Raw genomic sequence first — 12,959 nt, forward strand, 5'->3', positions numbered from 1 at the left:
AAAAACACTCTCTCCAGTACAAACATATGTGATTTCTCTTTAAAAAAAAAACTTGACTAAATACATTTGCTATATTCATAAGAGTCGTCACGAGTGGACTCTTTGTTCTAACAGGTTCAAATTGTGGAATGACTCAGAACATGTGGCTTCAGTTTCCCTTCACTATCCCTGATCCAGATACAGCAACATGTATATTTACAACTTCTACTGCTACTGCACCTGCTACTTTTACTACCACTGCTGCTGCTTCTACATCTAATACTACTACACCACTGAATCTAGTTTTCTGTCCATTTTAACATGTTCAGGGTAAAACAGTACTCCATACTGCTTCTGCTGAATAATACTGATACAATAATAATTGTTTGCTTTGAGCCATGAAATACAATAACATTGTAACATCTGTGGTTTAGTGCTACTTTCCCTGCTGTTTGTTTTGCTGGCAGCAGAGAAAGTTGCAATGAACCACTGCATGAGATGCTCCCATCTCTTTATCTGAAATAGTCTAAATAAACATCTGAAGAGGTGTCATGACCACTGCAGGTGTTGTGAATCTTGTTGTCTTTCAGCCGGCAACACGATGGAAAGGACAAAGCAGACAGAAATCAGAGCTATGCTAAAGGAAGACGCAAAATGGGGGAGGTTTGAAAGTGAGAATTTAAAAGAACGCGTGAAAGAGACAAGAACAGGAAGAGAGAAAAAAAGGGTTGAGGTAATGAGAATACAAAGGCAGAAGTGCAAGCGGTTAGTGCTGAACAATGTTATGAGAGAGAGCAATGGAGGTGTGCAGGAAGACATGACGGCAGGATTGATTCATTAGACAACAAATACTTGTGAGAGGGAGGAGGAAGCGATTTAGGTTTATGAGAAGAAAACCGATAACGTTAACAAAGCAAGTGAAACTTTGGGTACAACTGAAATATGAGGTGAGTCATTTTTCTAATTACAGTTGATGAGAATTCACTTAAAACTTTAAACTCTCGAGTCATTTTTAATGGCTCACATATGTATAAAGACATGCAGAACAGTACTGCTGCCTATCAACTTTACACTTTTTTCGCCTGACAAGCTCTTTAGCTCTGACTACATTTCCTGCTGTCTCAAAGCATCTGGAGCTCGTAGCAGGTGTTTTGTTTTCACAGTTATCACACAGAAAATGAAAATATCTGTCTCCTTTGGACAGAGCATAATATTAAATCCTAAGAAAGATTTTAAGGTGTCACAATCTTGAAAAGTTAGTATATATCAGTGACAGGTGGAACATTGTAATCCATATAAGGCAGTGCTGCACTGAGCACAGGAAGTGGTTAAAATATGAAAACCTTTTTAGCAGGAAGTAAAGATTTCCCACAGGCTGCAGATTTTGCAACAGCAAGTAAACTGAAAATAACTCAATGTCAAAGTGCCTCATACGAAAATAAATATGTGCAGTACTGCCAGAAACGTTTTTGTTCCGTTTTCTCTTTCTTACATCTGTCTGAAAACATTCAAATGAATACAATTCAAATACAGATCTTTGAAATCTTTTATTATCAGTATATGTGTATGTGTGATTGAAAAGAACAAAATGCATAGAAAAAAACACTATGAATGTGAGTGAATGGGTAAATGTGGCCTGTGGTGTAAAGTGCTTTCAGTGGTGGATAAGACTAGAAAAGCTCCATATAAATGCAGTTAATTTGCAGATTCATATTTTACATACAAAGCATATGATGACTATATGATGCACTGTTCCAGATTATACTCATTTGTACACAGTTAAAATAACAATAAGTATAAAAAATTTGCTGCTTATACGTATTTATCAGTAATAATCATCAAATAATACTTTCGATGCTTCAATTTTTTGATGACACTTTACTGATTGTCCTTATGTTTAATTTTGTGAAACCGTAACTGATTAATGGAGGGTCTTTACATTGTTGTATTAATACTCTTACTTAAACTCACAGTATTTAACTTCTGCCACTAGGGGTCTTTAAATCAGAACAATAACAAAAGACATAATGTGACATCATGAAATAGCTGGGGGTCAGGGGAGTTGTTGTTTTCACCACCATTACCATAAGCTTCTCCTGGTTTGGATTACTTCAGTGTCAGTTGTTCAGGAAATCAAACAGACTCTGTGATTATAACCGTTAAAAACACTGAATAAAGCAGTTTCACATTTAATGTAAGTGTTTTACCGAAGCTGTACGGTGGACACAAGACATCAGGGAAGGGTTGGGAGCTGAGATAGCTGCTAAGATGTGTTTTGATTTTTTCTTTGATTACTTATGAACCAGACGTTCGACAGGTTTTTACCGGCAGCTGAAAAGGGACCAGGGGATTTAGACTGGTAAACAAATAAAGCAGTTCACTTGAAGAAAAAAAATCGGTGATTTGCCAACATGCTTCAGTAGAAATGGAGTAGCTGGAAACTGAGACTGCTTACCTTTGTTTCTTTAATGAATTATGAACCAGACGTACAGCAGGTCCATGCGCATAGGGGATATAATGTCATTGACAGTCAACCAAATGACACGGGGTGTTACCATATTAAAATTACATATTTCTCTCCATTTTGAATTACTAGAAACATTTGGGTAGTATTTGGATTTTTGAGTACCTAATAAAAGTATGTTTATAAAAAAATATATAACATAGGTCTAGTTATTTTTAGACATTTTAATGTGGAAAAGTTACATATCATAAGTTTTAGTAAAGGATCCAAATACTTCAGTGCTTCGCTATGTCAAGTACAACAAAATAGTGACTTATATCTGATCATGAAAGACTTTTCATTCAGTTTACCATCCATCCACTTCCTTCCACCCTGTGGTCCTTTTCTTCTCTGCATCTTGTCACGTTTCTCTCATCATCTCTCCCTTCAACAGTGAGTCCAGTATTTGCCAGGTGAGGGCAACAGTTATGCTGTACAATGACACCAGCAAGCGTTGGGTGCCAGCAGGATCTGAGACTCCTTCCTTCAGTCGCATCCATATCTATCACAACCCTGCGGCCAACACCTTCAGAGTGGTGGGCCGCAAACTGCAGGCTGACCAGCAGGTATATAAGAATTCAATTTTAAGAAGGTATAAGAGGGTATAAGAAGGCCTCTGACTTACTTCATTGTAAAGGTGTTCATGACATTGTAACCTATGACCTCAAAGTCAATCCTCAGTAGAGTCACTATCCTGTGCTTCCTGTTCATGCAAGGTGGTGATCAACTGTCCCATTATCAAAGGGATGAAGTATAATCAAGCCACACCAAATTTTCACCAGTGGCGAGATCCCAAACAGGTGTGGGGGCTGAACTTTGGCAGTAAAGAGGATGCTGCTCTGTTTGCTAAGTCCATGATGCATGCATTAGACACTCTCAATGCACCGGCGAGCACAGGTAAACAAAGTAATGAAAGACAGCACATGAGGTCCAGGTTGGCCAGTGTTAGGTGTGTCTGTATCTCATGCTCTAATTTTTATACTATAAAATCATGAATAGGTCACAAGAAGATTGTTCCTTTTTGTTATAGTCCTGTAGTCACGTATTGCTATGTGATATGACAATAACGTGTTCTTTGAAAATACATAGATTATCCAGCAGCATGTTAAGTGTTAAAAGATGTGTTAACAATTATTTACAGTTAGTGACAAATGTCAGTCATCCCCATTGTTACTGGAAACTAAAATCAAATATGCTTTCAGAAAATTATTTGAATTGAAATAGCTGTGCACATAAAATTTAATCAACACCTAATACAATGTATAATATGGAAATATGCTGTAAAGATGAATGTGAGGCTGTAGTGTAGACTACAACCCTGACTACTTTACTTTCTTTTGGTTCAGTAATCCTCCAATTATACACAAAATAAATGTTTTTGCTCAGGCCCAGCTCAGAATGGATCCTCTGCACAGGAACTGGAAAACCAGAAAAGGTACTGTTCATTATAAATGATATTAACACTGCAACTCACGTGTTCTTCATCAGTAGTTGCTGTGTTGGTCTTCAACTATTGGTTTATACAATTTTCAGAAAATAGTGAAAAATGCCAACAGGCTGCCACTAGTTTCCCAAAGCCTGACTCTCAGCTGTGAAAGAAGCCTAATATTAAATTATGAATTATCTGTTGCTCTGTGGCCAGACTAGAGCGTCAGAAGCAGGAGCAGCAGGAGAGTATGGAGAGAGAGAGGCAGGTCTCCAGTTCTGCATCTGTCCCTCCTGCTCCTCCTGCCCCACCCGCCCCACCAGCACCCCCACCACCTCCAGGCCCACCACCTCCCTCTGGACCTTGCCCACCTGCACCTCCACCACCTCCTCCTGGGGGCATGGCCCCACCTGCACCACCCCCACTCCCTGCAGGAGGAAGCGGAGGTGGAGGGGCAAATGATCTGGCTGCAGCTCTGGCAGGAGCCAAACTGCGTAAAACAGCCAAGGTAGGGATGGTATGATTTTGGTGTCCATGTTCTTGTAAGTGACAGACTGTTTAAGTCGTCCAATCGGCCAAAAACTTAGTGGATGTGCTTTTGTGTATCAAGGATGAGGGAGGAGCAGCAGCACCAGCCCCCAAACCAGCAGCCTCATCTGGTGGAGGCGGAGGAGGTGGTCTAATGGGAGAAATGAGTGCCATCCTTGCTAGGAGGTAAGTTATTATTTAAGAGACATATAAGATAGATATCTGTGATGATTTGATATTAGGGACTTCTGAATTCCCATAATTCAACTGTATTAAATAGGAGGAAAGCTGCTGACACTCCTGCTGCTAAAAAGGAAGAACTTAGTAATGTAAGTTTCCTGTCATTGATTTCATGGTTATTGGATTTTCTGTCATTATTCTGTAGTATTTGTAGAATGACCAGTAAAATGTAAGATATGAGCAGATGATAACTTGTTTGTCTGCAGGAGGAGTCTGACTCCTCAGCATCAAAATCCTCAGCACCAAGAGGTGAGTAACATTACTGTCACCGCTTCTACAGGATTGTAATAAAGAAGAATTAATTATTAGTATATCTCCATTGTCACATTACATAATACTGTGAAAAAAAATTATTTTTAAAATTAAATTTAAAATTTTTGTTTAATTTTACAATAATATACCACAACATAACATGGTATGAAGAAATACATTTTTGGTTAAAAGAGATAAACTACAAAAAAAATTTTAATTTATGGCCATGTGCTGTAATGATTCAAATAATCATATTTCACCAGAAATCAAGGAAAAGTCCAAGGAAACATCTGCCACTCTGCCAAGGTAAGAGACTGATCCTTCAAGCTTTCACTATCCATACAACTATTACACAGACACCTATAAGTTCAAAAACCCAATCAGTGGCTGTTCTGAAAGGTCTGCATGTCTTTTTTTGACATTTCTTTTTTTTTTTTTCAGGCAAAAATCTTTAACCAGCAGTCAAAAGGACACCAGCCCGAGTTCTCCCTCCTCTAACTCACCCACTACCCCAGTGTCCAGGTAAAATTCCCTCCACTGTCCTCCACTGTGGTTTCAGAAAGCATTCAGAACCCTTCGGTCCGGCAGAGTTCATTCTGTTGTGGATTCAATTGTAAATTGAAAGAAACTGCCATTATTGCCCATTAACGTACAGTCAATAATCAATAAGTCAATTTTTGGCTTCATTCATGCTTCCTTCATCTCTGACCAGTCTCCCTGTCCCTGCTGCTGAGAAGCCCCCACCATGCATGATGCTGCCATGCTTCACAGTAGGGATGGTGTTAGCAAGGTGATGAGCAGTGTCTGGTGCTCACAACAAAGGGTTTAGATTTTGTCTCAACAGACCAGAGAGTCTTTTTCCTCACACACTGAGATCTTTAAATGTTTTATGACAGACTCCGGTCTCTGCAGAGGACTTCTGAAGCTATTATAGTGACAGTTTGGATCTAGCCACTGTGCTCCTGGGCACACTCTGAGCTTTAGAAATGGTTTTACACCCTTTCTCTGATCAATGCCTCTCAACAATTTTATCATAGATCAGGTCGACAAAGATTTCCTTGGAGTTCATGGTCTTTGTCCTGACATGCAGTGTGCATTGTGGGATCTTATATACACAAGTGTAAGTCTTGATAAACTCTAAACAGTCAATTCAGTTCACCACAAGTGGATTCCAGTCAAGTTGTAGACACATCTCAAGGATAATTAAAGCAAACAGGAAGAACTCGATGACAGGGTCTGAATAGTTTTTGTTTTTCAAAAAATTTGGCTAAAATTTCTAAAAACCCGTTTTCACTTTGTTATAATGGATTATTGAGTGTAGACTGAGGAGGGGTCTGAAGACTTTCTGGAGCTACTATAGTCCTGAGATGCTTGTGTGCTGCCTACAGTTTGAACATTGAAATGAGCTCTGCATGGGTTCCACTGCTGTTTTCATCTGATGTGCTGCTTTTGCAAATCACTCACTCCAGGAAATGAAACGCTTGAGATTTTGTGATTCTTCTCTGTTATTATAGCATAGGAATTTTAAGCTGCTGAGGTGACCTTCAGTGTCCCGCTTCACTTCAACATGTTGCCATGACAGTATCTTGTAACTGAATTGAGATTTTGCTCATGACATCTGACTATCACAACAATAATGAGTATTGACAATAAACTGCAGTCAATAAACAGAAGTAGACATTTTGAAGGTACTTGAATTATACTCACCACAGGAACTTTGCTCAAATGGCTTTGTAAAGACTTGAGGAAGTGGTTGCTCTTACTGAAACACAAACTGTTTTAGGGACGATGGCAGATGATGTATTCTAAACACTGATCACATTTACTGTATAACTGTTCGCTGCTTTTCTGTTTCCCTCTATATCTCACTCTCCTGAGAGTTCCTAATACCTTTTATAATATACTTTTTGTCTGTCTGAAACAAAGTTTGATGCCTCTGCTGGCCAACTCTATAAGGCCTCCTTAATCTCAAGGAATATGTTTTAGCTGAATGTAAAAATGTATTTTTCCATTTTAGGATGAAGGTGGTGAAAAAGAATTCAGATGGTGCAGGACATGATATTGATATGGATCAAATCAAACAGGTTGGTCCCTCTATCTGTACCTGAACAAGAAACAAGATCCTACAGCTCTAAAGTCTGTAAAGTTATGTGTTATGACTTTCTCAAAGCAGAACATTTATTTTTAAATTAATTTAAAAATAAATAAAATTTCTTTCATGGGAAATTATGTGGCTTTTGTTTGTAATGAACAGAGATGGTAAAAACAATGTTATGTTGTAAGGTTCTGTTTCCTGTTCACAGTGAACTGCAAGCACCAGGAAGTAATGACATCAAACCACAGACTCTCAGTATTAGACATAATGCTCTGTCCAAGATACCATATTGTGATTTTAATTATGAAGCAGGATTTATCAAGTAATAACTTTGTAATAACTGTGTAATACCAAGGTCTTGTGTGTATCTGCGTGTTTATAGGAAATCCTTGAGGAAGTGAAAAAAGAACTTCACAAAGTGAAGGAGGAGATTATCACAGGTAAGGTCCAGCTTGTGGAACTCTATTAATATTTGGAGAATGATTTTGTGTTACACCTGTATATTACTGTTTTTCTTTTCAAGTGCTGATCAAGGAGCTACAGAGTGCACAACTCAAAGATGAAGACTCTTGAGCTACTGAGGACTGGAATATAAAAATATGAAATACTTTTTTTTTCATTCAGTGGTCAGGCAATTTCATATTTTTACCCAAGAGAAATCATATGTTATTTTTACAAAGTCAAAACAGGCACCCTCAATAAACAGATCTGTATGTATCATTGTGTTTCTTCATATTTTCCAGTGGTATCATTTGAAGTCTGACTGATAATGGATTTTTGACAAATATTGTTATTTAAGAGATACAAAATTCTGATAACAATCTGTCAATATTGATTTTTCTACATGAACATATAAAATCCACAAACTTCTTCTTTTTCCTTTTTGATAAGTAACATGTCCCAATTTTTATTTCATTTTTTTTTTAAATATCTTGTTACTCTAGTATACATTATATATACTGAAATGTATATATAAATAAAATATATATAAATTAGCCTTGATACTAAATACTTACTTCTTTTTTTTTTTACTTTAACTGATGTGCCTGTCATCATCAGACTTCCTCCTCCTACTGTACCGTCCCACTTCCTGTCCAGCCAATTAAATATTCATAAGGTTCAGCTGAGGTTATGTAGAAACTCCAACTTTCCCCCATCCTAGATTTGTGTACTGCTGTGCTTATTTACGTACTCACATCTGTAGAAAATAACAGCTGGGTGTAATATTGTTCCATTTATGGAAGAAGTCCTCTATAAATGTACTCAATTACAAGTAAAGTAAGTCTTGCATTAAAAGTATATAAGTATTATTGGCAAAAAAAAGTAGTGCATAATGGGTGTCAGAATGTTAATTTATTTGATATGATTATTGATGTATTAAAGTGTGAGCAGCATTCAGTGTTATAGCAGGTTGAGGTGTTCAACATTTAAATATTTACTGTTAGTCACCAAAATGTATTTAGAAAAACTGAAAATTAGTTAATATCTAGCATGGGTACCCACATGAATCACACACTGCATCCATGTTTTTGTATTCTATACGTTGACTTGACATTGACCTTCCAGCACAAATACAAGTTCTTTCCACTCGTGGGTTTCTGGCAACCAGCTGTTAACAACAGGAATGAGCAGACAGGTACAGTATACTGTATGTTTGATATAAACACTGTATAATGTTTACCTGTCTGAGTTTTATAATGCTTGCACCTTTGGATGGGATTATTAAAATGAGTAGTTGATATGAGGGCACCTCGGTAGCTCACCTGGTAGAGCGCGCACCATTAAGGCTTAGTCCTAGCCGCAGCAATCATGGGTGTGACTCCGACCCACGGCCCTTTGCTGCATGTCATCCTCTCTCTCCCTGAATTTCCTGTCTCTCTCAATGTCCTGTCTGAATAAATGCCCAAAAATACAACTTGAAAAACTGTTCCATCTTATTAACTCTTACCCTTATTAGTCTCAATTATGAGAGCATGTGTAAGGCAAATCAGCACTGTGTATATGTGAGTGCGCTCATGTCACATGTTCATGTAAGCTCTGTGTCTTCCGGTTGCAAACAGGTGTTGCTCTTTAACAGCCTGATTGATCTCTTTCAGGTTTACAAGAACAACCAGACACACACACACACACACACACTCAGGCAGGCAGAAAGCTGTTTATAAGTTAGTGCTCAGAGAGGGAGATAACAGTTCATGCCGGTAAAAAAGGCTTGTGCAGGTGGATCAATGTAAAATTATGTAATCAGGGCCCTATGAAACATAAATGCAAAGATTGAGTGGAGGAATACAATATTCAAAAAGTTTCTTGATCAAATATATCAGGCTATGAAAAATGTCGACAGCTCTGGGTTTATGAATGTGGACAAGTTACCAAATGTGTAATGTATGATCGGGTTCTACAGATAAATCCAACATGCCAAAAAAAAAATAAATGTATTATTTGGTTAGTTTCGCTGTAAATTTCTGTTATTGATTAGTCAGACTGGCTACAGTAGCTAGGCTAACCAACGCTATTTTAGCTCAAAGTCAGTATGAGTGTGAGAATAAGAAATTATTTTAACGTCATTTCAATAGCATCGCACATATGCCCACAATGTAACAGACAAGACAAACTTAAACATTTCTTTATCTGGAGTTATTTTGTCAATAAAGGCAGAGATATATGCATTTGTCGCAGGACTTGTCATAAAAGCAGGCCATGGACATCAAATTTGCGTATGCATCAGGAGGCAGTGATGGTCGGGCAGTGGCTGACCACTGTCAAGTGGCAACTGCCGCTGGGAAACGGTATGTGCCGGTGGAACACGAGTGGCATACCACTGGGGATTGGCATAGTATGCCACTGAGAGCATCGGCATAAACAGCTCCTCCACTAGCAGCATACCATTAGCCACTTTTCAATCTCGCCATCACTCGCTATCAGCCCAGGCCTGAAATTAAGAGACATGCTTGAAATAAAAAACGATCTGACTCTGCCTCAGCTAAAACCAATATTAAAGGGACATTATGAGGAAGATGACACATCAGACCCGTACCAAAAACTGAGTCAGAAGAGTCAGGAGAGAGAGTCCGAGGAACACTACAGTGCAGACCTAGTCAAAAAGAAGTTTCTCAGATCAGTTGGTACAGGTCTGCTCAATGACAATATAAAATTGAAGTAAATGAAGCATCTAACCTTGAGGCTGAGTGACTCATTAAGCTTAAAAGAAACAGCCCCAAGGCACCCAGAGTGAATGAGCTGCAGACAGCCAGCAGATTGTGGGACAGCTCAGAGCGCTCATCAACTCAGAACACACAGTTGATGAGGAACAACAACAAGACTCCTAAGGAAAAGACAAAGGCAGCTCACCCCCCACCTGAGCCTGAGATGCACACCATGGTAAGAGAGCTTCAGTCAGAGGTACATTAGCTGAAATGGAAACGCATGGCGTTGGCATCCATGAGCACTGGCAAACCACAAAACTCCAAGCAAGTGGAAGAGAACAAAGACACCTGGAAAAAAGTTCTTTCTTTCAATGGTCCACATACACAACTTAGGGGTGGGAACCACCATAATCCCCACGATACGATATTATCACGAAACTTTCTTCCACTTATGTTATTCCTACACCAGACTAATGGTGTTATCAACTAAATGTCACCAGATAACAAAATCTATCTAAGTTTCATGCAGAAATAGTTTATTTTAGTAATATTGTGCACAGTAGCTCACCAACTATATGCAGACGGTGCTTTTCTGATTTATTTCTCCGATGGATATTTGTTTTACCAATTTCCTCCTGCACGCTGACCGTCACCTTTGCTGACCTCACTAGAAAAAAACAACAACACCATCTAGCGGACTGAAATAGCAATTGATTTTATAATTCTAGTACCAAAAAGTTCAATTCGTATTTGCAATTTATATAATAAAAGATCAGTACTTGGCATCCATGAATCCATACAATATTGCCACGCAAAATATCAGGATACAATGCTGTATTGTTTTTTCCCCCACCTCTCATATTACACTGTACTAAAACTACAAACGAGACCAACATGGAACTGATAGCTGATACAAATGTTGCAGCCCGGTCGGAATTTATCGCCGTACACACAGCTGGTCCTAGTTTGCGAAGTAACTGCGTTTCGTATTATTTTTCTTCTAACCTGCCTTTCCTATGCACACACTCACACTTTTGCATATACAAATACACATATAGACTAAAGGCATTCAAAACACACACACAAATAAGTCTCTCACTCTCTCTCTCTCTCCTTCACTCACACAAGTCTCTCTATGGCCCTGTTCAGACCTGGTATTAACATGCATCTTCAGTGATCCAATCACAAGTGGTCAGCTACAAGTTTGTCAGTTTCGCACATGCCTCTCCACATGCGTCTTGATTGATCACTTGTGACCGGATCTCACTTCCCTGTTTTGTTTGCAAATAAACAGGTATGCATTGTTGTTTTTAGCCAACGGGGTGCTTTTGTGTCTGTGTGTGTGTGTGTGTGTGTGTGTGTGTGTGTGTGTGTGTGTGTGTGTGTGTGTGTGTGTGTCTTTTTGTCTGTGTGTCTGTGTTTGTGTGTAAGGGAGAGAGTCTGGCTGTTGAAGACACAGAGCTCATACAAATCTATGGGAGAAAAGGGTCAGCGAAACTCTCAAACTCCTGCCATTTAATACAAAACGGTGCATAATATCAGCAAGATTATCACATGGTCAGCACCACAAGACTCTCCTGAAGTCTATGGGACAGTTGGAGGGTACTCCCATCAGTGTGAGGCTGACAGTTAGTTCTTTTAGTCTCTGTGCAAAGGTAGTCACTTTATATGAAACAGGACAAATTTGTCTACTAATGAGGACGAAATTATGTCCTCTTTAATATTATTTTACATTTTCAATGAATAAAAATGTTGATATGTTACAGTAAATACAATTATCTCACCCTGTAGGTTGTCTGCTACTTCTGTTTAAAACAACTAGCTATTGATTCAGAGGCTATCCTTTTATTTTTCTTGATTTGGGCAACACATGACAGGGCCACAGTGATGCTGAAACTCATCTTTGAACTATATTTTTAGAAAAATATGTTATTTTTCATTAATCTTTCACTATAGGACATCAGACATCTCACCAGAGCCTGCAGCTCACCCGTCTGTGTCTCTGTGATATCTGAGTAGGTCTTACAGAAACTGGAGACCAGTCTGTGCAGCAGTGCCTACATTGTCATGCACTCTATGTGTGTATTTTACTGTAGCCTACATTCAACATTTCACCACCAGGTTTAGAGTAGCTTACTGAAATACACTTAGAATGTTGTTAAATACAGTTAGTATTTATTATTATTGTATCAGTTATTTCAAATGATGCGCTGGCAACAAGTGGCAGCAAGTCCGCATAGCTCGTAGTTTTTGCAATATATTTGTATATATTAGTATATTTTTTGTCGATTGAAGTTTTTTATTCTATGTCGTTGTTTCGTCTGACGATGGAGAAAATAATGTACACAAAGGACGGACTCCTGGCTTCAAAGTTTACCAGATATGGAGTTAAACATCCCATACCGACTGAGCTGAAGAAGCCGTAATGTGGATGCAGAGCCGGGGCTAAGCTAAAGGCTAGGAGATGGAGATATAAGCCTTTTCTACCATCGATCGTAATGGGAAATGTCAACTCTGGCTAACAAGTGTGATGAACTGGAGGCACTTGTGAAGAACCAGTGAGCATATCGTGAGTGTAGTCTCATGTGTTTTACGGAGACCTGGTTAAATGACAACACACCTCCAAGACCAAGGAGATGGTCATCAACTTTCGGAGGTCAAAGCCCACCCTTATAAATACCAAGGTGTGCACCTGGACAGTAAACTGGACTCATCCCTGAACACGGATGCCATCTACCGGATGGGGCAGAGTCGGCTCTTTTTCCTCTGGAAGCTCAGGTCCTTTGATAAAAC

The 12,959-nt window shown here is 38.8% G+C and overlaps 1 protein-coding gene across 1 annotated transcript; it reads left to right on the top strand.

The window, feature by feature from the left end:
• The first annotated feature begins 668 nt into the window (after positions 1 to 668).
• LOC130181948 (vasodilator-stimulated phosphoprotein-like) lies at positions 669 to 7,741 on the top strand. The gene is made up of 13 exons (XM_056396424.1): positions 669 to 926; positions 2,877 to 3,048; positions 3,199 to 3,379; positions 3,869 to 3,917; positions 4,125 to 4,416; positions 4,519 to 4,622; positions 4,717 to 4,765; positions 4,883 to 4,925; positions 5,192 to 5,234; positions 5,370 to 5,450; positions 6,946 to 7,012; positions 7,406 to 7,463; positions 7,547 to 7,741. Exons 1-13 carry the CDS (start codon positions 922 to 924, stop codon positions 7,594 to 7,596), a joined length of 1,194 nt encoding a protein of 397 aa, XP_056252399.1. The 5' UTR covers positions 669 to 921; the 3' UTR covers positions 7,597 to 7,741.
• The last annotated feature ends 5,218 nt before the right edge of the window (positions 7,742 to 12,959 follow it).

Source organism: Seriola aureovittata, chromosome 15 (genome assembly GCF_021018895.1).
Source record: "Seriola aureovittata isolate HTS-2021-v1 ecotype China chromosome 15, ASM2101889v1, whole genome shotgun sequence".
Lineage (NCBI taxonomy): Eukaryota > Metazoa > Chordata > Actinopteri > Carangiformes > Carangidae > Seriola > Seriola aureovittata.

What these genes read in the sequence shown, in the direction of transcription:
- LOC130181948 (XM_056396424.1), top strand. An exon ending in AACTGCAGGCTGACCAGCAG is followed by an intron (nt 3,049 to 3,198) that starts GTATATAAGAAT and finishes TGTTCATGCAAG; the next exon opens with GTGGTGATCAACTGTCCCAT. An exon ending in CCCACTACCCCAGTGTCCAG is followed by an intron (nt 5,451 to 6,945) that starts GTAAAATTCCCT and finishes TTTCCATTTTAG; the next exon opens with GATGAAGGTGGTGAAAAAGA.